Here is a 27,477-nt window from a genome sequence, read left to right as displayed (position 1 = left end):
ACTCTTCTGAGGACTGGAGAAAATATAAACAAGCAAGATAGTCGCTGTTCTCAAGGAATTTATATTCTAATGGGAAAAGGGTGAAGGTGACATAATAAAAGCATGATAATAGGTGACATATAATACTATAAGGTTTAGAAAGTATATCATCTTAACATCACTACAACTTTATGAATCATACTCCATGTCAGAGATAATTGTTTATAAATTTTATTGATAAGGAAACTGAGGCTTGAGTTAAATAGCACAAGAAGGTTCAGAGACAATATTTGGACTCCCTTCTGGTTTCAAATATAGTGTTCTTTCAAATATATCATGCTACCTCTATAACAAGATATCATTCACCTTATATGTGTTAGTATATATATGTACATATTCAGATTGTATATTTAGAAATAAGTATAAGTGAATCTTTACACATGTTCATCTACATGCAGAAATACATATGCATAAATCTCTCCTTATTAGACTCATTGTGTGGATAATATTTTGGAAAAAATTTTGTTCTATATTCTAAATTATCTACTCTGTCAAATCCTTTATTCACTTATTTCACTTCATTCTTATTTGAGTATATCTTTTAATTTTTTTAATTTTTTTTTTGTATCATCCTGGGATTTTCTATTTTTGGTCAATTTTTGCTGTAGCTTTTATGATTTTTGTCAAATCCCCAGAATACTTCCTTCCTCCCAACCCCCATTTCTTTTCATGGGATACTTTTGTTACGCTTTGCTTTAAAGTATAATATTCATTCATTGTGCTGTGGTCTTTTATGATACTTGTTCAGTTTCCTTTTTGTCTATCTACTTGGTAACTAATCTCATATCTATTCTTTATCATTTTTTCTTTTTGTCTTTACATTCATTTCTAGTAGTATGTAGCAAACTTTCCTTCATATCTTTTTACATAGTTTTTGATACATAGTTCCAAGCCAGAATAGCTTAAGCAGGGGTGTATTGGCAAATATTTAACAGCTTTATGGGAAAAAATGTACCTAGGACACTTTTCCATTTAAATTGCATAGTTAATATTTTCTTTATTAATTTTGTTGAAAATTTAACAATTGGTTCTCTTGAGAGCTGGTTCTAACTAGCTCCAGCATACTCCTAAAAATTCCAGCCATGGGTAAACCTTTCCAGGCAAAGGCTAACTACAAAAATATTTCTTGGGCTTCCTTTCTTTGAACATAGAAGCCACTTGCAATCTGGCCAGCTATGTTATTCTCCTACTCCCATCCCTACCCTCACTTCTTTAGTCACATACAGTCGCTTTTTACTGAATGATGGTCAAAACTAATGCTTTCCACTCAGAAGTTTTTCTCTTTTGTGAAGGCATTCCCTTGTTGATACAGATTTATTTTAGATTTTTCACTTCTTATGAGACTTTTTGAAGTAAAAAAGTTAAACCAGCTCCACAATTTGCCTTTATTCTTGTGGCAGCCAAATTAACATAATGGATAGAGCACCAGATCTAGAGTCAGGAAGACTTGAGTTCAAGTCTAGCCTCAAGATACTAGTTGTTTGGCCCTGGTCAAATCACCTGTTTGTCTCAGTTTCCCCACCTGTAAAATGGGGATAATAATAGCACCTACTTTTAGAGATATTGTGAAGATAAAGTGAGATTATAAAGTACCTGGCATAGTAAAACACATGTAAAAATTTACTATTATTTTTGAATATATTCATGAGGATTAGATGAATAGAAGCATAAGCTTAAGCTTTCTGAGTAAACTCTTTTGACCTCTTTCAATTCTTATTTGATAATTTTCATCCTCATTATGACCTAACTTTTGTGCCCTAAGAATAAGTCATTTAACACTTAATTTTATAGCACAAATAAAACAAACTATGATCTCCCAAAAAATAAATTTAAAACTTACACAGAAGATATTGCCTGAAGTTCATGGTTTTTAAGTTACAGGTTTTCATCTGTCCAACTGGGGTCTAGAAAAACCAGTGATGTCCATCTCAGAATCCAAACAGCCATCCCTTGTGCAGAAGGACCTCATTCACTCAAAAAAAAGTTGGAGGGTCTAGCACCACAGAACACCCTTCTCCTGGGCCCCTCACCTGATCCTAGGTGGGATCACTAGAAAGTGTTAGTTGACAATACTGTGTTGAAATCAAACTCCTTCCCAAAATAATAGCCAAGAAATTTCATGTCAGAGGCCCCAAGATCCATACTGTCACTACTCCATGCTTTTATTATCTTTAGCAAGTATCCTAGCAGAATGTAAATGACTGAGCATAGACCCAGGGAGCCACAGTCATAGAGAGATGTTTCCCTTTAAGACCAATATGCCCAACTTTTCAAAGAAGTCATTGTATTACATATCCCTCGTATCAAAGTCTCCATCCTGCATGAAAGCCAGATGCATGGAGATATCTGATGTTTCTGGCTTACTGCTACATCTAAACACACCCCAAAAACTTTAGTATCTAATACTCCTCAAGGGTAAGGCAAACACTTCCACTTATGAATATTTGGTATCATTAAGGCTTCAAATAAAAGGGTTTTTATTTACTTTATTAAAAACTCCACAAATATGACTGAAGAATTCATAATAAAGCTGAGCTGCCTTTCAGTGGGCCACTCCTTCCCAAAAACCTATACATTTACACTTTGCATTGCTTACTCAATGAGTGATGCCCCACAAGGGGAAATGTGGAGTTACCCCCTCCCCTCTTTCCTTTATAGGCCCCTGTTCCACTATAACTATTCTAGGCTCCTGGCCAGTGTTGTGTGTTATATGTCACAGTTCTCTGCTCAATGCAAATATTGTACCTTTTGGGGCTGTTGCTCAATTTGTCTCAAAATTGCTGTTTTGTTATTTAGCTCCAGTCAGAAGATGGTGCTAGTGGCCTGTTCTAAAGCAACTGGCCCATGAAGTGATTACCCAGACCTCTGCTTGACTACACTCCTGTTCTGCTCTTTCACATATCTCAGGGTGCTTCTGCCCTCTTATTATTGGTGGTGGTGGTCCTTTCTTAAAGAAAATAACATGAAAGTAATGTTTTCTGACTTTGCTTCATGACTTGGATGTAAGTTATTTAAAACTTTTGCTTTACACTTTTTTCCAAAAGTTTTACCTTTATCTAAAGATATCTTTAAATTGCTCCTGGAAAACGTTTAACTGTTCAAATTAAACTTTTTTATTCAATGACAGTTCATTGTGATGCTGCCTCATTCTCATTGGCAGATATTTAATGTATTTGTATAAACAGTATTTCTCACTGTGTATTGTGTGTGTGTGTGTGTGTGTGTGTGTGTGTGTGTGTGTGTGATTTTGAGGGAAGAGTAATACTCTTGTTCTGTTTTTACTTTTCTAAGACAGCTGGAATGAGATTTGTAAATTATACATTGTTATATAAAAGTCTACAAGGGAAAGTTACAGGAAGTGCAGGTCGTTCCTGTCATCTATTCTTATGCCAGTGACTCCATTTAATTTGCAAAATTTAATTAAATTATTATTATAAGTTTCTTCCCCTCCTCCTGACTTTCCTCTTAATGCTTTCTTTAGCCACAGTATTCTTACATTTACTTATGTTCACCATGAATGCCACAAGACAAGATAAATCAGTAGTTCATGAAATAATTTTCTTCTTTCTTTTGGTTATATGATAATGCCCTGCCTGTGAACTTATTTATTCTCTGAGTATAGGTGGGCCATTCTATAAATTCATTATGCATTCTGTTTTCACTTTTGGTTAGAATGTACATCTGTCTATAGTTAAATTTCTCCAGCAGTGTAGTGTACTTTCTAGAGCCCCCAAATTGGGGTGCCAAAATATACTATCTAGAGCTCCCATGCTGGAATGCCAAAATATACCATCCAGACCAGCTCTCTGGAGGTTCTCGGGACCAGGCCAAGTCCTTGGTTTTAGTGGAGGAGTGAAGAAGGCAAGAGATCCATGAGGCTGGTCAAAGATGGAGTCTATTTATTTCAAATCCTCTCAGCCTCTAAATATCTTAGTACAATTATGTCGCAACAGCACACTGAACATATGTCAACTATAGAACCATTACATCACTACATCACACTGCTCAAGTGCTAACTGTAAGCACCCTACTATAGCTATGTAAATGCCTCTTTACGTTAAGTATCCCTTGCTTCAAGTAGGGTACAGGTGGTAGCACCCCCCTTGACTTCTCAGGAAAGATAAGATGCCCCAAGGGGAGATGGGGACCCAAACTAAACATCGGCAGCAAGTTCGTTCTGGGCTGAAGGGTCTTATACCTTACCCAGAGTTCCCCCACTATCTACAGCCTTCTATACAGCAGAGTGTACATTGTTCTTCATTGCATAAAAATTGTACATTGAGGGTACCAAATTAATGTCCTTAGACTAAGAACTCTGAGATTTTTAGAACTTTCTGTTTGACTTTTTATTTTTTAAATGTAATTCCATTACTGTGAGTGATGGAAAAGAAAGGAACCAAAGTGGACTGATCATGGCTTTGTTCTTTTATTGGTTGCTATAGTTTAAAAAAATATTATATAGAACAGGAAAGCATTAAACCAACCTTCGGTGATGAGCCTGTTGGTCCTTAACTGTTCTGATTCTCTCAAAAACAGGCACAACCTGAAATTGCACAATTATTCAAACCTTTTGCAATTTGGTAGAACCTATCAGAATTTTATCTCTGCAATGTAACCTTTGAAAATACTATGGTGAGATATCAGTGCCAGATTTTAGTAGCCAGATTATGATTGTTTTAATTGGAGGCTAGAAATTTATTGAAAACTGACAGAGGGAAAAAGAGGGTTAATGACATTTTTTTTTTTTTAAATAACAAGCCCATCTCAGGATTATAGACATTTTACTCAAAAACAGTGTGAAGAAGCTAGGAGTGTGTGGTAGTCTTACTGGCATAAAAAAATGAAAAAAGTGAGAAAAAAACAGTTTGCATAGAATTAATCAAAGGTGGAAGGAGTCTAAAGTATCACATCTTATCCCTCTAATTCCCTGAATGTGGATATATAATATCTAAATTGTCTGTTCATAAGAAACAGGGTGGCCCTTTGGTTAGAAGAAAAGCCATTAGACAAATTATGTTTAGGGTATCATGATACAGGGTGAATGTTTTGAAAATATTATTTCTAATAATTCATAGTTAAGAATTCTAAATATCCCTTTGTGATCATACAAATATTAACACTGGAGCAAGCTTTTAGACACAACATCCTACTCTAGGTGTACAAATGTAAGACCTTTAAATGTGCTTTGATTTTCTCCAGGAGTTAGTAGAGCTGTATTTTCCTTTTATTGTCTATACTTTTATCCCTCTCTCCTTACAATGAATTCTGCAAATTCAGAAACAGGATTCACTTTATAATAGCATATGGCTGTGAAAAATGGTGATGGTAACAACCCATAAAGGAGTTGGGATCAAAGACCAAACCTGTGCAAGCAAGCTGAGCTTAATAAATCTATCCATACTTTCAATACTTCTTTGAAATGACTCCAATCTCATTGGTTTGATAATCTGATAGGAGGAATGGGAAGAGTTCTGAAAATTTTTGCAGTATCTCTACATTTCATCAATTTGAATGATTGGAAATCCCACATTCTGGTGCAGAGAACATAAATTTCTATAATGGCAATGAAAGAAATAAGATAACAGAGCTAACTTCAACCACATAAGACACTAAACTTACCCTTGGTCCCATGTGTTTGCCTAGTTTTCATTTCAAGGGCATAAAATTCTTATTCAGTGAAAAGTTATACAGAATGGTAAAAAAAAAAAAAAAAAAGAAAAAAGACATTAAAAAACTTTCTTTTAAAAAAGCCAAATCTTGACTAATAATTACATATCAAATATGAATTAGCAATCTAATCAATGTCAAAATAACAAGTCATCAACTATAATGCACTTCTTTCCAGGAAAAAAAAAAAATTCTAGTCTAGGTGGATGGTGCTAGCATTTCCTATAGTTCTTATTCTTTTGGCAATGTTACTTAATAATCCTCCCTTTCTGCCAAAAACTGAAAAGATCAAAGTTGTCTTAGTTTTTCTAATTTCCTGAATAACCCAAGAGGACCACTTTGAGAAGACAGACAGTTTTCCACAGAAAAATTAAAGAGAAAACTTTTAAAAATAGATATAAAGATATTAAAACAATGGCAAAAATAATATCAATGGACAGCTATGGTACAGTGGATAGAGCACCTAGACTAGAGTCAGGAAGACTCCTCTTTTTTTCTTCTCTTCCTTCTTCCTCTCCAAGCTCCCTATCTCTGCTCACATTGTAGTTGCCTCTGCCACTGACTTAGAATCCACATCAAACTCCCTTCACTATAAAGGAATAAGCCTGACAAATAAAAACTGCAGGAGTTGAAGGACACTGCTAACTGGCTGTATATTGAATGGGATTGATTGGATGAAGTATTTCTCAGTATTGAGTCACATGATCCCTGTTTCCCAGAACTAGGATCCTGTGGGGGAAAGTAGGGGGGGATCACATGATCTCTGGAGAGAGAAATTTTGAACCCTAGAATGCAGGAAGTTAGTGAAGTTGCGGGAAGTGATGTAACTTTTGGGAGGCAGTCATTAGTGACCATCAGTCAAGGATGGTTACATTCTTTTAGTCTATCCAATGAGAAGGCTCAGGTCTTTTGTTTTTAAATTCTGGACAAGCCGGAAGCTGGCCAGTTTTTAGGGGTACATGGTGGGAGTTGGGATTACTCCCAGGTATGTCTGGACCTCTCCCTGCAGGGATTAAATAAATGCTTTCTCTTTGTACCTGAAAATGTCTCTAATTAATTTGGGAAAGAGGGTCTTGTAGCCCATATCAACTTCATTCAAACCACCCTCCATCATGTAACAACAGTATGGCAGAGATCATGGCAGTCCTCCTCTTCCATACCATGAAGTACAAACCCTAGAACCCAGAGAGCTACTTGTGGAATGGTCTACACAGACAAATACTTCAACTAAGTCAGCTGCTGCCATGTCTTGCTTCTTGGGCAATGGGGAATTGCTTGAAAGTTCCATGGCCTTCACAGGATTCTACAAGTAGGATAGTATGGTAGTGTATGGAATAGAGAGAGATAAGGTGAAGAACTTACAGGAATGTATGAATTCTTTTTCTGTATTTTCATTATTTCTGTGTTTTCCCTATGACCTGTATAATATGTGTAGGCTCATATTTACTTGACCCTTGGCCAGTTAGAAACATATTTACTTAACCTGAGCTGATGACATTTATTGGTATTTGACATTTATCGATATTTAGTCTATTAGCTGGACCCCTGTTTGCTTGATTAAGTCTGAAGGCCTGACTTTCTATTTCTTAGAAATCAGGAGATTTCAGGGAAACAGAAACTTTCCATTCCAATCTCCCCAGATAGTAACAACCAATTAGATGCCTCCCCCTCCGCTTCTCAATCCTCTCTTACTTGTGGTGTAATTTCTTGCATAAAAGCTATGTATCTGCGAGCATTCTCTTTCTCATCTCGCGATGGGAGGGCTCATCCTCCAGAGGTTTTCAATAAACAAATTTTCTGCCTTCTACTGAGTAATCTCTGAGTTAATCATTTTGGGTAAGGGTCTTCTACATCCCTCACAGTAGTCAGCCTTGACATTAGCATCTGGGCCAGAGAAACCCTGTCCCATTACAGCACCAAGTGAAAGTATACCAGAAACGATGAGAATCCTTTGGGTGAAATACAATCATTCTGGATGGACACTGTGGAAGACCTCTGCAAGCCCTTTGATCAGGATAAGCAGAGACCCAGAAAGTATGAATGAAAACTAAGGTTGAGTGACCTTTAACTAGTTAAACATTTAACTAGTTAAACATTTAACTGTTTAAGGTGGAATTTAAGCTCAGGTTCTCTTAACTTTAAGCCTGATGTTCTATCCATTGTGCTGAATGGGACCAGGTGAAAAATCTCTTAAAAAGTTTATAAGATGGAGTGGGTCAGACCTTAGGCCCGCAGGCTATTACATGATTCTCAGGGGTTTGTAGGGAAAGAAAGGATAGACCCTAGATCCCAGCTTCAGGAAATAAGTTCCATGACTCACAGGAAGAAAATATTACTGACCATTGATCACTGATGGTTATTTCCATTTTAGTCCATGCAGTGAAAACACTTGGGTCTTTTACTATTTAACCAGATTCTTTATTCCCAGCTAGCTAGGGTCAAGCCCATGCTGGGAAATGAGAGCTGAGAAGCTTTATGTCTGCCCAGGTGTGTTTGGGCCTCTCCTTGCAAGGACCCAATAAATGCTTTCTTTTTCTATCTGAAGATGTCTGTGATTAGTTAATTTGGATAAGGGGGTCTAGCACCTATCCCATACAGTGCTACCTAGGATTCCATGTAGTCTAAAGATATGTTTTTCTTAATTAATTTAGAGACTGAGACCCAGAAAGTGTGAAGTCATACTCAAAGGAAAAGCCAAGGCAAGAATTACATTAACCTCTTTAATCTAATATTCTATGGTTGATACCCTTTGAGATTCTGAAATCTTGTATAAAAAGACCTACAATTTTAAAACTAGAAAATGGATTAAATGTAATATATGCATATATATATATATATATATATATATATATATATATATATATGGCACATTATGTGCCCTGTGAGGTCAATGTTTTTCCCATTCATTTACTTGGATTCCAACAAGTTTTAATTTCAAAGTTTGAATTAGACTTTAGAAGTCATTTAGTATAATCCCCTTGGGGATGAATTAATCTAATCTACAAAATCCATAGAGGATTTTTTCAGTAATCCCCTAAAGATTTTGTAGATTAGATTAATACAATTGTAGGATATTAATCTAATCTATAAAATGCATAGGAGATTGTTACCTCTGTTCTGAATACTTGAGGAGTAAGGGTTAAAGTCACTTTTCAAAGGTATATAATATTTTAGACAATTCTAATTGTTAAGACTGCTTTTTTTTTTGAAAAAGCAAACTCCTTATAATAACTTTCTTCAATTAGTCCTAAATCTTCTTTTGGAGGCAGAGTAAGTCTGATCCCTCCTCCTTCCCAAATGAGAGCCCCTCCAATAAGAGATTCTCAGAATTGGAAAAGGACTCTCAGAAGTGAACACAATACCAAAGGAACATTCTGGCCAGTGCAAAGTGTAGTAGGAATATCATTTGCCTAGCCTAAAAACTATACCTCTCAGATATGTCTTAAAAATCAAAAAAATTAGAATTCGAAAGAACTGGGACTAACAAAATAAGTCGTATTTCTCTTCCATTAGCTAGCCCTGAAAAGGGAAAGTATTGTCACTAGATCACAGAATATGTGGAGCAGTGTTAAAAAAAAAAAAAAAAAAAAAAAAGGAAAGGGGAGGATGAGGATGGAAATCGTGAACAGCTTTGAATGTCAGAGGATTTTATATTTGATCTTGGAGGTGATATGGGGTCACTTAAATTTACTGAACAGAGGATGGTTTGACCAATTCTGTACTTGAGGAAAATCAGTTTTATAATTGAGTGGAGGATGGATTAGAATGGGGAGAGACTTGTGGCAGGGATTATAACAGCCCACATGTAAGGTTCTAAGGGCTGCGCTGGATTGGTGGCAATGTTAGAAAAGATATTTTAGTAAGATAAAATTGGCAGGAATTGGCAAGAGTTTGGATTTGGGGAGTGAGAGAGTAGAGTCAAGGATGACTTTTACTTGCAAGCCTAGAGCCTGGAGGATGATGATGCTGTCAACAGTATTGGGAACTTTGAAAAGAGGGGGAGGTTTTTACTTTGGGGCAGAGACAATGAGTTTAGTTTTGCATTTGAGTTTACAATATATATATATTTGGAAAATTTTATATACAATATATACATTATACATTTGTATACATTTGTATTTGTTTTTTAATGTCATGATTGGAAAAATCATGTTACCTTGTTGTTATATTTAATACATTATAAACATATTTATATTTTAAATTTATTTTCCATTTCATGGTTGGAAAATCAGGCTAAATGCTTTTAATATATGTTTATTTCTAAAATTTATGCTAAATTTTTTATTCCCAATGTAAAGAAAAGCAAAATTTCAGATAATCAAGTTTATTAAATCACTAATGTCATTGAACACACAAATCTAAAACAGTCATCTCTAGATAAATGACTATGATTGCTTACACAGCTCTTTCTAGTAAAAAGCATGAACTTCATGATGCTAGCACTTAAAGTTATAGTAGAGATAGTAAAGATTTCCAAGAGAATTCAGGTGCCACTTCATATAACATATCTCTCCATTAAAAGATAAGAACAGCATCTTCTTCAAATCTCTTGGGGCAACTTTATTCTCTCCCTTAAACTTAATATGTTTAAATTTGTCTATAAGATCATAAGATACTAGAGGCCAGAAGAGACCTGGCTTTTATTCATCTTTATATTTTTAGTGCTTAGTGCCTTGTGTGAAGCAGATGTTTAATGTCTAAATAATCAAAGTTTTGGTATTTCTGAATTCACCTGGCCCACTGGTGAAGTGGTATTGCTATTATTTTTAAAAAGAAAAATATGATAAAGGGTTCCATTTTTAAAGCTGAATGAAAACTGAAAATGAGTTTAAAGTCAGATGTCAGATACCAGTCCCCTCACCAAATGCTAATATGATCTTAGACTAAGTTAAAAGAAATATAATAAATAATAACCCACTGTGATATTTTTTGACCAAACCACAGTTGGAAGAATTGTTTCTTTAAAGAGAGACATTGACAAGCTGGAGAATATTCATAGGAAAGTGCCTAAGTGGAATCTGTGGAAGTCTTGCTCTTTAGCTTGGTAGGGTTGGAGTGGGGAGAAGACTTGGATGGGAACTGAAGATGGATCAGTGAAGGAGGAAGGACATGCAAAGGTATGAATTAAAATAACTGAAGGACTATGAGCTGGAGAAAGTATTAGGATTATTAAGTGTGACTCCAGAAGCCAGAGTTTTGAATTAGGAGAAAAGCTATAATGAGGTGGATTTACATTTGATATCAGAAAAAAATCCCTAATAATTCTCTCTGAAAATGAAAACTACTGCCTCAGGAGGCAGCAATTTCCCATCACTAGAGGTCTTCAAACAGCAAGTAGAAAACCACCGTTAAGGGAGATTTAGAAATGTTTCCTTTATCAAAAGAGGCTATTAGGACTTTTCCTAAGTAGTCAGTGTTATGCATTTGCCCTTAGAAGTCTAGAGCACCATTTAATTATCTCTTAAATCTTTGATTTCTGTTTCTCAACTAGGTTCCTGACCTGAACTAAGTTTAAGGAATCATAAAGCTGATACTTTAACTTGTTACATTTTACAAAGTTGATTCCTACTGCTTCAAGATTTTTGTTTTATCCTCTGCTAGGTAAATGTTATAGAGCTATGCATATATAAAGAACTTCCAATGTCTTTTCTCAGGTTCATCTAGGCAAAGGGGAAATTTTTAAGTCATTTCAAGCACACGATTAGCTAAACTGATAAAGCACTTTGGAGTGAGTGGATGAAGAAAGTCATATTAGATAGCAGTTACGCAGATTTTGTTTGTTTAAACTATGGCTTCATGGGTTATCAGAGAGAAACTGAAGGTAAATCTTGTTCTCTGGTTTCCCTCCAGTGGTGCTTGTGGCTGGTCACATGGGCAGAGGTTTCTGCTGCCATCTTCTTATTATACTTCTTTCAGAGTCCCTGCTGCTGCTTGAACTGTAAATGTAGCAATGGAGATCTGTTTTTTAACTTCTTCCCAGGCCTCGTGTTGATCTGCTTTGTTTTCAATATCAAACATGGCATCATAGATTCCTGGAAATGATTCCCCTGCATATTTGTTGTGACTACTTGGAGCAAAGATGATGTGCCTATCATAAGAAACCACAAATCAAAGCAGATTGGTAAATAGTTTTGTTCTCTCATAATGCAGCATTAAATGAGATTTAGTGACCTGATTTCTAATATTATCATGAAAGAGATAAGTAGTACTCCTTGCTTAACGCATAACATTTGCTGAAACTCATTTTTTTTTAAAAAAAAAAGGAAAAGTAAATTACTTGATCAATTACTTTTTGAAATTTGTATATACTAATTTAACAAAAATCACTTTAGGATATGAGGAAGGAAAAATGTGCTCATTGGTTAGGTAAACAATATTAGAGAAAATATGAAACTAAACTTCAAATTTACAGTATATACTACTGATTTTTGGCTGCTTTCTGTTGAAAAGAAGTGGAGAAGAGAGGATACACACAGATTACTGTATGAGGGATATACTTTGTAACAAAGTTAAGGAAAAACAATGTATCTAAAGATGAGACACATACTAGTCTTTTCTTCATATTCAAGGTCTACATATACAATATACCAATATATGTGTGTTTTGATAAGGTTGATAGTACATATAAATTATTTTCAGACTATAGCAATAGGTCTGAGAGAGATACCCTGGTTGTGAAAATTTTTTTCAAGGAAGGCTCATAATATCTTAAATATTCTGGGTTAGTCCCTTGGGGGGGACTATGAAATATTAGCAAGTTTTCTGGAACAGGATCAATTCAGAAAGATATTTAGAATTTTTTCATTTTTATCTCACTTGCAACTCCCTCCTCAAAATCATAATGAAAGAATGCGGGGTAAGGTAGCTCCTGAGAATGGGGCATAATGAGCATTATGATAATAACAGACACCTCTCCAAACTGTATATATTTATAATAAATTATTAAATAAATTCTATAATAAATTATAGAAAAGCTCTAGCTCTTCAATCCACAAAGATCTATAACCAGAATCAAATAGAATAATGATTAAGAAGTCTGAAGAGAAACAATAGTACATTCCTATCTTTATTCAGATTAGGTCTACACAAAAATACAGCCCAAAGCCTGAAGGTAAGGAGATCTTGTCAAAGAGGGAGATGGACAGGTTAAAAAAGTGTGTCCATATTTAAATGGAAAAACTCCAAGAATATCAGAAAATGTGGTTGTGATTCTTCTGACTATGAAAATCTAGATGATTTAAAACACAGGATATCCTGAGAACTGGAAGGGAGCACGGGAGAGGAGGATGTGTTCTATAGAATTCTGGTCTGAAATGCTTCATTTAGCGACTGATTTTTTAAAATACTATTATGAGAGAGATAAGTATTCCCTGCTTAGCTCATAACATCTGCTGAAACTCATTTTTAAAAAAGATCTGGTACTGTGACCACAGACAATCTTGGGAGTCTGAAATGTATCACTGCTCTTGATGTAGGAAAGATTCCTATCTTTGATTCCCAAACCCCTCTAGTTAATGTAATTACCCTTTGACTCATAAATCCTGGTCCCTTTGAATTCCAATTCAACGTGCTAGCCATGTGAGGACCCTCTGTCCACTGGACCCTCTGTCCGGTGCCCTCCTTATCTCTACCTTCACCTATCTCCTTACTTCCAAACCCCATAATAAACCTCTTTTATCAATCTAGCTCTCAGGCTAATCAATGCTTTTATTGGGGACTTGTGCTGATACTAGACCTCATTTACTGCTGTATCCTTGTGCTGAATACAAAGAGGTTGCAGGGGAGCTCTGTTTGACTCCCTGTACCCCAAACCTGCCACTAGACCTCAATTAAACCCTAATTTCATTTAGGTGCCCCAAATCTAGACCTCAACACTCTGAATGTATCAATACTTAAAAGATAGAAAAGGCAGTAGCAGAAATTGAAGAAATCAAGAGAGATGATCATGTAATCTACAAGTACTGGATAGAGTAGAAACTATTGTTGACCCATAGTCCCAAATTTGGAACTGAGAGTGGGGATGGGAAGAAACATAAGAAAGCAATAAACACTTTGAAGAAATATTATAGACCAAAAGTACTAAATATAGGTCCAAGCACTAAAAAGAAGAAAGTAACTCTACAACTATAAGCAGAATATTAAAAAAAAAAAAATGGCACGATCACAAGAATTACAAAGTACCTGAAATAGATTTTTTAAAAATGAAATTATATATGAAATAAGAACTTTGGAGGGAGGAATAGAAAGAATAATTCTGAAATTAAAATGTAAAACCTTACCCAGGTAAGAGAGTGCCTGAAAATCAGAATGGAGAAAAAAAGAATGCAATGATTTCATTAGCCAAAAAAAAAATTTTTTTTTTTGAAAAAAAAAAAAAGGAAGGAATTTCAGGCATCAACTTTCAAACAACTGACTTGTCAGGCAAGTTAAGGATAGATGAATAGATAGTTTACGAATCACTGAATCCCCCCCAACCATTACCAAACAACCAAAAAAAAATTGGGGATATTCTATTTCAAGAGACTATAAATAGTGTATACAGTGCTATACTATGACCAGGTTGGATCTATACCAGCAATACAAGGTTAATTCAAACATTATTAATATTAAAGACATTATATTAATGACAAGATCAAAGAAAATCATGTGATAACATCAATAGTTTCAGTAAAGCCTTGGCAAAATAAAGCACTCAAAAACATTTAAAAATGTACTAATCCTCAAAATGGAAAATACAGTTCATACAAACTCCAAACTCAGAATTATGTTTAACTGAAAAACACTAGAGACTTTTTCAATAAAATTCAATGATAAAGGAGTTCATTATTACTTTTATTATTTGACATAGTAGCAAAAATGCTAGTTATAAGAATAAGAAAAGAAAATGCTAACAACAGCATAAATATAGAAAAAAAATATCTTTTTGCAGGTGATTTGAGGTAACTAGATAAAACAGTGGGTAGAACATTGAACTTAAGAGTCAGAAATAATGAATTTAAACATTGCCTCAGATACTTACTAGCTCTGTGTCTCAGCTCTTATCTATAAACTGAGGGGGTTGAATTTAATAGATTAAAAGGTTTGTTTTTAGCTCTGAATCTATGTGCCTGCTTTTTTCACTTAAGCTGAAAATATAATAAATTCTGCTCCAGTCTTTTACTTTTACTCTGTATATATGCTTCAAATGTGTTTCTTATCAACAACATATTGTACTCTGCTTCCGTTTTATAGGAGAATTCATACCATTCTCATTCACAGTTAAAATAATAAAAAATGACAGGAATTCCTGTCAGTTTATTTTTCCTAAATTGTAACTTTCTCTCTTTTTTTTACCCTTTCCCTGCTCACCAGGGTTTTGCTTCTGACCACCACCTTCCTCAATCTGCCTTCTCTTTTTTTAGTCACCCCCTTATCTCTTTCCCATTCTACTTCTTCCCTCCTTCTTTCTTTTCCTCTTTCCCCTACTACTTCCCTATAAGGTGAGATAAATTTTTATACCAAACTTAAGTATGCATGTAAGTCCCTCTTTGAGCCAGATTTGATGACATTCAACAATGCTCATTTCCTTCCTTTCTTTCCCTCAACTCTAGTAGGTCTTTTTGTGCTTCTTCAGGTGACATAATTTACACCATTTTACTTATCTACTTTTCTCCCAAATACAATCCTTTTTCCACACCTAATTTATTTTTTTATATCATCATATTAAAATCAACTTATGCCTACATCTTCCAAGTATATCCCTTTTAACTGCCCTGACAAAGTACAATTCTCAGGAGTTACATGTATCATTTTCCCACATAGGGATATGAACATTTTAACATTTAACTTTTTAAAAAATTGTTTTTACTTTTTTATGCTTTTCTTGAGTCCAGCCGTGAATGTTAGATACAAGATTCTTTTATAGGGTAACAAGAATAATGAAATAATGGGGAAGGTACATGGAGGGCTGACCTAATTGGGGGAGGCACCTAGGATGACATAATGGGAGATACTGGAGAAGCTCCTGATATTCTAATGATATCTAAAATGGATAAAGACCTTTATCCCATCAAACATTAAGAGGGAATGATTATAGCCTAAGGTTTAAGATATAAGACCTTTATCCTAACATTAAGAGGGAATGGTTTGAGGTAGAGTAACTGCATAGGACAATTAGGGAAACTAGGTCAGGACATTAAAAGAGAACTGTGGCACAACAAAAATAACTGGCAAATATATTAAATATTTGAGATTTCAAACACAAACAAGGAGGAAGTAGTCAGAGGTGAAACTTAATTGCCAGATAGATATTATGTTTTCATTACACTCTACTGGAAAAGAAAAAATTAGGAAATTCCAAAAAGCAGCATGATATTAAAAATCTGAATGATCCCTGGATTCTTACAGTCTCCCGGGTGATGATATTGTTTCTGTTCCATACATTTGTTTCATACATGAAAAAAAAAGAGAGTAAGAGATGGACATAAATTACATTTTATGTTTTCCAAAGCATAATCCTCTTAAACAGTTAGTACAGTGGATAGTGTACTTGGTTTGGAGTCAGAAAGACTCATCTTTATATTTGAGTTCAAATCCTGTCTCAGATATTTAATAGTTGTGTGACTCTATGTAAGTCATACAGTCCTTTTTGGAAGGAGAAATGACAAACTATTCTGGTATCTTTGCCAATGAAACTCTAAAATAGGGTCTTAGAAAGTTGGAAATGACTGAACAACAAAATCAACTATAAGCATATTTTGCAAATTAATCTCTATAAATATATTAAGTGACCCAAAAAAGTTAGAAATAAAAAAATTAAACAATGACAAACCTGTATAACAAATTATTACAATACAAAGTTCAAATGAACTTCTTTGTTATTTGTTAACTATTAGAAATAATAACACATCATGCACATAATAGGGGTGTAATAAATGCCGGTTGAATTGAATTGACACTAGCAATCCAATTGCAAAAACAGAATTAAAGCCCACACTGTTTTCTTCCTGTGAAAAAAGCTCATATCATATAATTCTTTCTTTAGTATAGCATCTGCACTCTACATTCCAAAGAAGAATAAGTCACTTTAAATAAGCATATCAGAAAATTAACTTCAGGGTCAAATCCACTTCCTTCTAAAGCTCAAGTTGATTAAGGCTGCTCTATCAGACTGTTACAGCAAGAAGCTTTGCATACAGCAGCATTATACAGGCAATAAATATCTCTTTTAACACTACTTATTTGGAATCCCTGAAGCACATCAGACATTCAGGGTTCTTAGTTTTTAAAGATTTTTATGGTCTTAAAGGGATCTTTCTTTTTAAAAATGAATATTTATATACTGTTTGATCCTCCACTAAAACTATGACAAGTTAGGAAGAGCCTTAGTCTGAGTGTATCTGGAAGTTATGGAAAATTAGATAAGAGGGTGGGTAAGTTCTCCTTTGTATCTGATTACTCCTCCCTATTCCTTTTAGTCTCCTGTGACTTTTTTGAAGAAGAGAGCTTATATCATTCTCATTTCCCTCTGCCATCTGTCATGCCACAGAAAGTCCACTGATTATTTAGAGGATTTGCAAATAAAAAACTGTCAGCCAGCTCCAGATTAGAATAATACTTGGGATTGTGTTTCGTGCTTTTAAAACTACTTTTATGGATATAATTTCAATTTAATTCATAGAAGCATCCAAATGATATCCCCATTTTGACAGAAGATGAAACAAACACAGTGAGATTAAAAAAAAAAAAAATCGGTCTTCCCTACCTATCTTAGGCAGTAGTATAGGAAGAACAGGCACTTTTCAAAGAGCCAGTCTCACTATGAAAAAATGCAGGAGTTTTGATCAATTCTGTTTCTGACCTGGACTAGTTCACTGCACATTATGCCACATGGTGGCCCATCAAGTTGAAGGAGCTTATCACACTGATGATGGATTTATTTGAGGACTCCTGCTAAACTTTAGTTCTATTGTAGTTTTAAACTACTGGGATCAAGACATCCTCCAGCCTCCTCAGCATCGTGGATAAACTGTGCTGTACAATTATGTTGTATTATCAGTATGTAAATTATTCACAGGCAGTAACAGTGAGATTAAAGTGATTGAAAATCCTCTGATTTTTTAAAGAGTATAAAGAACCTTAGAGATCATTTAATCTAATCTACTTATACTACAGATGAAGAGGATGAAACTTAAGAGTTGAAATAAATGACTTCTCTAAGTTTAAAAAAGTCATAAGAAGAAAAGCTAGGGATTCAAATCTAGGATTCCTCCTTTAATATCAATTATTCTTTCTACTCTGACATGAAACCATAAAGTAAGTTATTTACAGAACCAGGACAAAAATACAGGTCCCTCAGCATTATAGGTCGGAGAAAAAAAATTTAGTGACTATATAGTTCCCAACTTTCATTTTTACCTATGAGGAAACTGATTACAGAATGGTAGAGTGAGTTTTCCAAGGTTACATAAAAGCAGTTTCTTAAAACTTTTTCCATTCATGACCCCTTTTTAACCTAAATATTTTTTATATGAACCTACATATATGAATATATAAAATAAGTATACAAATCAAACATTTACTTATACAAATTGCAGTTTTGCAATCCCCACACTCAGTTATGAGACCCCATATGACAGGGGTAGGAAACATTTGGCCCCATGGGCCATATAAATAAAACCCATGAAATCATTTGGTCTGGCCCTACCAAAGCAACAATCTTTCATTGCTTGAGTTCTTCAAGTTGACAATTTTATATGGACTACAAATGATGTTATAAATATCCAAATGACTACTGGCAGAAAAAAATTCACTACTCCTATCATATGGGGTCTCAATCCACAGTTTCAGAAGTTAGTCCACAGAGCAATAAGGTCATGTCTCATTTGGTGTTTTTGCATTCCTAGATACTAGCAAAAGTATCCAAGAAGTGCTTGATTTGTGCTTCTTGACTGAACTTTGCTAGGGCTCTCTTCCAATGACACCAAGTTAATTTAATTACAAATCCAGTGACATTTGAAGAGTTAATAGGACCAGATTTTAAGTTTGATTCAAAAGAGATGGTAAGGAAGATGTTGGGGAATTTTACTCTTATGACTGCAGGTGGGGTTTGGAGATGTTGAGAAAGTAAACTTCAAAGTAGTTGTAAAAGGCTAAAGGGAAATGAAGAAATATATAAGCTCCAGTTTTGTAGTTAATATGCACTTAATGGAACTCATCTCCTTCCCCCCTGTTTCTAATGATTCCTGTTTCCACAGAGTAACATTATCATTCAAGTCAGCCAAGTCCACAACTTTGAAGTCATTCTTTACACTTTTCTCTTCCTTTCTTCCTATATACAATTAGTTGCCTACTGGTGTTGATTCTAACAAGAGTAATTTTGTTGATAATATCATCTGTCTTTTCTGTTTACATATAAATCACTATTGTTAAGGTCCTCACATCACTTCTTATCTGGACTATTTGTGGAATCATCCTAACAGTTCCCCTGCTTCTTCAACCCATTTTCAAATTGATATCCTTCATTATTATTATTATTATCATAGCTTTATATTTACAAAACATATGCATGGGTAATTTTTCAACATTGACCCTTGCAAAACCTTTTGAAGTTCCAACTTTTCCCCTCCTTTCCCCACCCCCTCCCCTAGATGGCAAGTAGACCAATACATGTTAAATATATGTTAAATCCAATATATGTATATATGTTTATACAGTTATCTTGCTAGACAAGAAAAATCAGATCTAGAAAGAAAGAAAAAAATCTGAGAAGGAAAACAAAAATGTAAACAAACAATAACAGAAAGAGTGAAAAATTTTATGTTGTGGTTCACATTCATTTCCCATAGTTCTCTCTGTGGGTGTAGCTGATTCTCTTCATTACTGAACAATTGGAATTGGTTTGAATCATCTCATTGTTGAAGACAGTTATATCCATCAGAGTTGATCATCATATAATCTTATTTTGCTGTGTGTAATGATCCCTGGTTTTGCTTATTTCATTTAGCATCAATTCATGTTAAGTCTCTCCAAGTCTCTCTGAAATCTCCTGCTGGTCATTTCTTATAGAACAATAATATTCCATAACATTCATATACCACAATTTATTCAGCTGTTCTCCAATTGATGGGCATCCATTCAATTGCCATTTTCTAGTCACTACAAAGAGGGCTGCCACAAACATTTTTGTACATGTGGGTCCCTTTCCTTTCTTTTAAGGTCTCTTTTGGATATAAGCCTAATAGTAACACTGCTGGATCAAAAAGTATGCAGAGTTTGATAATTTTTTGAACATAGTTCCAAATTGCTCTGCAGAATGTTTGAATTGGTTCACAATTCCACCAACAGCGTATCAGTGTCCCAGTTTTCTCACATCTCCTCCAACATTTGTCATTATCTTTTCCTATCATCTTAGCCAATGTGAGAGGTATGTAGTGGTATCTCTGAGTTGTCTTAATTTGCATTTCTCTGATCAAAAATGATTTGGAGCACCTTTTCATATGACTGGAAATAGTTTCAATTTCTCCTTTTGAAAATTGTCTGTTCATATCCTTTGACCATTTATCAATTGGAGAATGGCTTGATTTCTTATAAATTTGATTCAATTCTCTATATATTTTGGAAATGAGGCCTTTATCAGAGCCTTGGAAAGTAAAAATGTTTTCCCAGTTTATTCCTTCCCTTCTAATCTTATCTGAATTAGTTTTGTTTGTATAAAAACTTTTTAACTTAATATAATCAAAATTTTCTATTTTATGATCAATAATGATCTCTAGTTCTTCTTTGATCACAAATTCCTTCCTCCTCCACAAGTCTGAGAGATAAACTATCCTATTTTCTTTTAATTTATTTATAATTTCATTATGTCGAGATCATGAACCCATTTCGACCTTATCTTGGTATATGTGTTAAGTGTGGATCAGTGCCTAATTTCTGCCATACTAGTTTCCAATTTTCCCAGCAGTTTTTGTGAAATAATGAATTCTTATCCCAAAAGCTGGGGTCTTTGGGCTTGTAAAACACTAAATTGCTATAGTTATTGACTATTTTGTCCTGTGAACCTAATCTATTTCACTCATCAACTAGTCTATTTCTTAGCCAGTACCAAATGGTTTTGATGACTGCTGCTTTATAATATAGTTTTAGTTCAGATACAGTTAGGCCACTTTCATTTGATTTTTTTTCATTAGTTCCCTTGAAATTCTTGACATTTTGTTCTTCCAGATGAATTTTATTTTTTCTAGGTAAGTAAAATAGTTTCTTGGGAGTTTGATAGGCATAGCACTAAATAAATAGATTAGTTTAGGTAGTATTATCATTTTTATTATATTTGCTTGGCCTATCCAAGAGCACTTAAAATTTTTCCATTTGTTTAAATCTGACTTTATTTGTGTGGAAAATGTTTTGTAGTTTTGCTCATATAGTTCCTGACTTTCCCTTGGCAGATAGATTCCCAAATATTTTATACTATTGACAAATAGATATTCCTAAAGCACAATCGTGACTATGTCACTCAACAACAAAATGCTCTATTTGATCTTTATACTATCTCCAAACTGCCATTTCAGATTTCTTTCCCATTATTCCCCCATCACATGCACTGTTACAAACTGACCTATTTAATTTGTCTTCAAACTCAACATTCTTCTTCATGTAATTCTTCATCAATCTGCTTTCTTAAACCCTTTGCTTTCTTCCTGATCATAAGGATAAAAGGATTGGTAACTCAAGTATATCCTCTGTGCATCACAATATACTCATTAGACATAATTCCATTAACCATGATTTTAAAAAAAGCTCCTCAAATGTGTCCAATATAATTAGATAGGTTGTGGTGGCTCTGAGCCAATTTTTCATTTAGATTTGTCCTTTATGTTAAGACACCAAGCTTATTTCTTTAACTCTGCATTTTGTCATAGCTAAGTTCCTAATTTTTTTCCATCTTCATTTTGCTGCCAATTTTGAAATTTGGCATAGGTAGACTTAGTACCCTAGTTGTCTGCTTCCCCAAAATTATTCCAAGATTTAGGATTGTTTTCTTAAGGCAATATGGAGTAAAAGAAAGAATTCTAGATTTGAAGTCTGAAGACTTAGATTGCAGGCCTAAAAAACATAGGATGGATATTCTTTAATGAACCCTTGACAGTGGCACTTTTAAAGGTGTATATAATAAGGAATACAGCTTTACCATGTTTTTCTTCATCTACATGCCATGAGATTGTCTTATGGAGAAGATACTTTTAATATTTCAGTACTTAAATCTTTTTGAACAGGGCCTCCAATAGACACAACTTATACCATTGTTTTATACTATATTTATGTGTGTATATATTCTATTCTGCCAATATGACATAAGCTCCTTGAAGGCAAGAGGATGCTTTGTTTTTATATTCCTACCTCCTAGCAAGGTGCTGTAAAGTGCTTAATAAATGTCTGTTGAATTGTGTTGCTTTGTAGTGAATAATATAGCAAAGTTCATGCATATATATGTATATGGCTATAAAATGCAATGTGTGTTGGACATATACTTTCACAAAAGGCTGATCCCATAGTTCTTAGTCACATGATTTAGGAGCCAGCACTTTTATCACATGACAGGGTTTCCTTCTATAGATCACTAAGATTAGCAAGGCAAATAGCCGCAGGATTGACATTTTTTCACCCAATTATAGTAGTCAGGAATGGATGAACAAACTAATATTCCTACGCAACCATAATTCAAGCCAAGGTCTCATTAGTATGATCTCATTTGTTAGCTAAATAAAAATTCTCAGACCTAGAGACAAATACTGGATTTCAGTTCAACATATATACTACAGAGAAGACTATAAAATCCTCCTGTTACTACTAAAAGAGCCAATGCCTAGAATATTTCAGGTCTTTAATTCACAACGTTATAAGTCACTATCTTCAGGGCCTACAAGAAAACTTATTTCTGTTGTTAAAAGAGGGATTGGAGAAGGGGAATGAGGAAAACATTATAAATCTATATTTAATAAGGGCTTTGATTGCATTCTTTATAATGGGACTATAAAGGGCTTTGGGCTTTGTAAGTGTTAATATAGAAGAGCATTTTTGTTATAAATATTTCAGGGTTCAGACCCAGAGTGCTGATGTGAAACAAAAGAAAGTTTTGTAATGTACTCTGAGCAACTGTGCAGTACAATGAGACAAAGAGGTAGGTAGCAAAGTCCAATACAGGGAGAGTATCACTGAAATGGAGCTACAAAAAAAATGTTATTTTTCTTATTTTATTTTCATTTTTAAATATATTTCAATTTACTTCTATAAATATATACATATGTACAATATGTTTATCAAATATGTATTTTAATATGTTTACTTAAAGCAGTTATCTGTTTGATAAAAGACCCAACCTGAATAATGCCATCTTTGGGCAAAAGAAATAGAACAAAGTAATTCTAAGCAACAATTGATGATTTGACATTAGAGACACTTTAAATCTGAAAGGTTTCATTTATACAGCATTGATATTTAAATTGGATTTGTAGCTAATACCTTAGCTTAGTACACAATTTATATTATACACATTTTATGAGGGGATGGAGATAGGTGTGGTTAAGTCATGTGAGATATGACAGACATAGGACACTCCCAGTGAGATCTATATTAATGTAGACTGAAACTGTTCATCTTAGAGATGGGATACTGAGCAGCTAACTGACTTTCCCCAGGTCATCTTGATGGTATTTTTCAGTAGTAGGGCATGCATGCAGACTTTGCTGATTCTAAGGCCAGCTTTCTACCCATAATACCACTGTGCCTGCCTTTTATCTTATTTGTGACATGTATCATACTGCCATAATCTGGGAGTTCTGACCACTGTGTATGACATTGTGTATAAAGTAAAATATTAAATAGCTTCAGCAGTAATAAAGTAAAAATGTTTTCTTAAAACATAACATATACATCTATATCAGCACTAGAATTCAGCCTATTAACAATTTTATTCAGCAATGCAATAAAGAGAAGTGGAAGCAAGAGGGCAGAAAAGAGACAAGAAGTTGCCTGAGCTTTCTTGAATTTCTCTGTAAACAACTTTAAATTAAAACAAGACAAACAAATTCTAAAGCAACAGAACCCACAAAAGAATAGGGTGCAACAATATTCAAGTCCAAGATAACTTACAAGGATTATAGGAAAGGTTTGTCTCACATGAGTAAAAGAGGAACATAACCCAGTTTAGGCAGTGCTCATTCAAGCCAGTGAGAGATTCCTAACACCAGCAGACCTCAGCAACTGTCCCAGGTCAGCAGGCTTCCAGCCTCAGCTCAGTAAACAAACTGCCAGCTGTGCAGTCCTCAGCACAATAGATAAGGTAACAACTCCAGAAGCCCCTGTTGCAGAAAGCTAGTAACCAAACCCCTAGTTTCCAATACAAGAAGTTTGGGACACTGCTCCTAGTACTCCATAAAAAGAGATCAACTTTAAAAATCAGGAAATGTGTTGGGAAATGAGCAAAATAAAAGAGAAAAAGAAAAGAAATAAGAAAGTCCTGATAATAGAAAGCTATCATGATGACAGGGAAGATCAAACATAAACTCAGAAAAGGAAAACAATATTAAAATACCTACATGCAAAGCTTCAAAGAGAAATATGAATTGGTCTCTCAATTCCAGAATTTGCCCTGGAAGAATTCAAAAAGGATTTTAAAAATCAAATAAGTGAGGAACAAAAACTGTAAGAAAAAAGAACAGCTTAGAAAAACAAAACAACTTATTAAAAGTAGCATTAGCCTAATGGAAGAGGAGGCACAAAAGCTAATGGAAGAAAATAATTTCTTATAAATTAAAATTAGGCAAGTAGAAGCTAATGATTCTATATTACATCAAGAATCAATCAAACAAATCCAAAGAATGAAAAAAAAAATAGAAGAAAATGAGAAATTCAGAATTGGAAAAACAACTAATTTGGAAAATAGATTCAGAAGAGACAATTTGAGAATTATAGAACTGCCTGAAAGCCATCATCAAAAGGAGCCCAGACTCATCTTTCAAGAAATTCTCAAAGAAAATTGTCCTGATATCCTAGAACCAAAGAATAAAATAGTAAAGTGAAGAATCCACTGATCCTCTTTTCTGAAAGAAATCCTAAAATGAAAACTTTCAGAAAAGCAGTACTTGGGGGGAAATTATCTCTAAATACTTAATCAGTAAAACATAAAAAAGCAAATAAATTAATTGAGCATGCAACTAGTAAAACTAGAAAAAGAACAAATTAAAAATCCCTGATTAAACAGCAAATTGGAAATTCTGAAAATCAAAGGAGAGATTAATAAAATGTAAGAAAATCATTGAACTAATTAATAAAACTAAGAGCTCCTTTTATGAAAAAAGATAAAACTATTACTTAATTTGATATTATAAAAATAAAGAAAACCAAATTACCAGTATTAAAAATAAAAAGGGTGAATTCACCACTAATGAAAAAGAAATTAAAACAATAATTAAGACTATTTTGACCAAATGATTGCCAACAACTCTAAAATCTAAGTGAAATGGATGAATATTTACAAAATTAGAAATTATCCAAATTAACAGAAAATGAACAGATTACTTAAATCTGTTCCAGAAAAAGAAATTGACAATAATTCTGAGAAGATGGTGGAGCAAGCCAGAAAATCCCAAACTCTCCAGATCTGTCCCACAAAGTTAGGGCATAATAGTAATAATTATAAGTTAATTCTACCAAACATATAAAGAACAATAACTCCCAGTATTATATAAATTATTTAGGAAAAGGGGCAAACGATCTCACCAAATTTCTTTTATGAAACAAATATAGTTTGGGCACCTAAACCAGAAAGAGTGAAAATAGAAAAAGAAAATTATGGACCAATTTCCATAACAAAAATTTATACAAAAATTTTAAATAAAGAATTATCAAATTTCAGCAATAAAATACCAATGTCATACACTATAACCAGGTGGGATAGAGCTGGTTCAATATTAGGAAAACTACCAGCATATATCAACTAACTATATCAATAGCAAAACCAACAGAAATTTTATGATCATCTCAATAAGGTGCAGAAAAGGTTTTTTTTTTTTTTTTTTTAAACAAAACACAACATCCATTCCTATTTTTAAAAAACCCACTAGAGAACACAGGAATAAATGGAGGTTCCTTAAAATGATAAGTAGTATTTATCTAAAACATCAGCAAGCATTATATGTAATGGCAATAGAGTAAAAGCCTTCTCAGTAAAATCAGAGGTGGAGCAAAAATGCCCAGTACCATCATTATTATTCAGTATTGTATTCAAAATGCTAATTATAGCCACAAAAAAAAAGAAAAAAAAATTGAAGGAATAAGAATACACAGTGAGGAAACAAAACTATCACTCTGCAGATATCCTAGTCACAACTAAAAATAGTTGAAGTAATTAGCAGCTTTAACAAAGTTACAAAATATAAAATAAAAACATAAAATCATTAACATTTTTATTTATTACCAACAATGTCCAGTACAAATTGATAGAATGAAAAATTCCATTTAAAATAATCAGACACAATATAAAATACTTGGGAGTCAATCAGCTAAGACAAACTCAGGAACTATACAAACACAATTACATAATGCTTTTCACACAAATAAAGTCAAATTAGAAACAATTGGAAAAATATCAATTGCTCTTGGGTAGGCTGATGCAATATAATAAAAAATGACATTTCTACCTAAATTAATTTACTTCTTTAGTGTCATTCCAATCAAGTACCAAAAAAGAAATCTTTATAGATGTTATAATAGATAAATAACATTAATAATTAAATAATTTATTAAACACCTACTTCTGAACAATATATGCTATATGCCATTTATATAAAGATGAAATAACTACTTCGCTGTCCTCCAGGAGATTTCAGTATTAATGTGAAAGGAATAAGAAGCTTTGAAATATATGTTCTCTAAGGTTGCTCCAGTTCTAGATCTATGATCCTATTTAATCACTGATACTCATTTAAAAATAAAGAGTACTTTGTGCAAATAAAATTACAAAAATTTTCATATCCTTTGATTCAGAGCTTCTGCTTCTAGGATTATATTCCAAAAAGGACATTAATAAGAATGAAAATCTCCATACAAACCAAAATATTTGTAGTTGTACTTTTTGTGAGCAAAGAGTTGGATACAAAATAGGTGCTCACCAATTTGGAATGTAGCTTAGCAAATGTACATGAACATAAGTAGAATAATACTGATATAAAAAATATGATGAATTCAGAAAAGCATATAAAGACCTACAGATGACAGAGTGAAATAAGCAGAACCGAGAAAACAATATACACAATGACTACAGCAACATAAAGGAAAAGAACAACTACAAACCAATAAAAAGTGAATGTTGGTGAATTTCAAAAGAACAAGCATAGCTCTAAAGGAGAGAGATGAGAATGCTCCCTGATTCTTACTCTCTTGTGGAGAAATCCACAGATGTGGTACATGGCACAAATTTTCATTGTATTGATTGGTTTTCCCTTTTTTCTTTTAGAAAAATATTATTTGTTACTTGGGATGGCTTCTAGAAGGGAAAAGGAGGTTAATGGTGAAATTATAATGACATTTTAAAAAGTGATCAACAAAAATGTAAGGGTCCTTTTACTAATCCATACTACAAGTGAGTGGTAAGTCTAGAAAAATATTTTTAAAACCAGGAACTGGAAATATATTTCTAATTCAGATTATCTACTTCTGAATCAAATATCCTATCTGGAGCCCTGGGCAATGACTTGTTTTTTACCTCTGTTTTTCCTAAGGACAATTTAAATTGAG

The 27,477-nt window shown here is 33.8% G+C and overlaps 1 protein-coding gene across 5 annotated transcripts in view; it reads right to left on the bottom strand.

Annotated features, from left to right (window-relative positions):
* Window positions 1–9,923: 9,923 nt before the first annotated feature.
* The window catches only part of NAALAD2 (N-acetylated alpha-linked acidic dipeptidase 2), a 91,202-nt gene continuing 73,648 nt past the window's right edge, over window positions 9,924–27,477 (bottom strand). For 3 of the 5 annotated variants that reach the window (XM_031960962.1, XM_003764328.3, XM_031960963.1), the window contains one exon: window positions 9,925–11,794. In XM_031960962.1, the coding sequence (XP_031816822.1) occupies window positions 11,608–11,794 (187 nt within the window). In that variant the 3' untranslated portion in view covers window positions 9,925–11,607. Of the gene's footprint in view, window positions 11,795–21,298; window positions 21,381–27,477 lie in introns of all 5 variants that reach the window. The other 2 variants (XM_031960965.1, XM_031960966.1) reach the window with 2 other exon arrangements.

Source organism: Sarcophilus harrisii, chromosome 3, assembly GCF_902635505.1.
Source record: "Sarcophilus harrisii chromosome 3, mSarHar1.11, whole genome shotgun sequence".
NCBI classification, from domain to species: Eukaryota; Metazoa; Chordata; class Mammalia; order Dasyuromorphia; family Dasyuridae; genus Sarcophilus; species Sarcophilus harrisii.
Note: the sequence above shows the minus strand (reverse complement) of the source record. Positions and strands in the feature narration are given on the sequence as shown.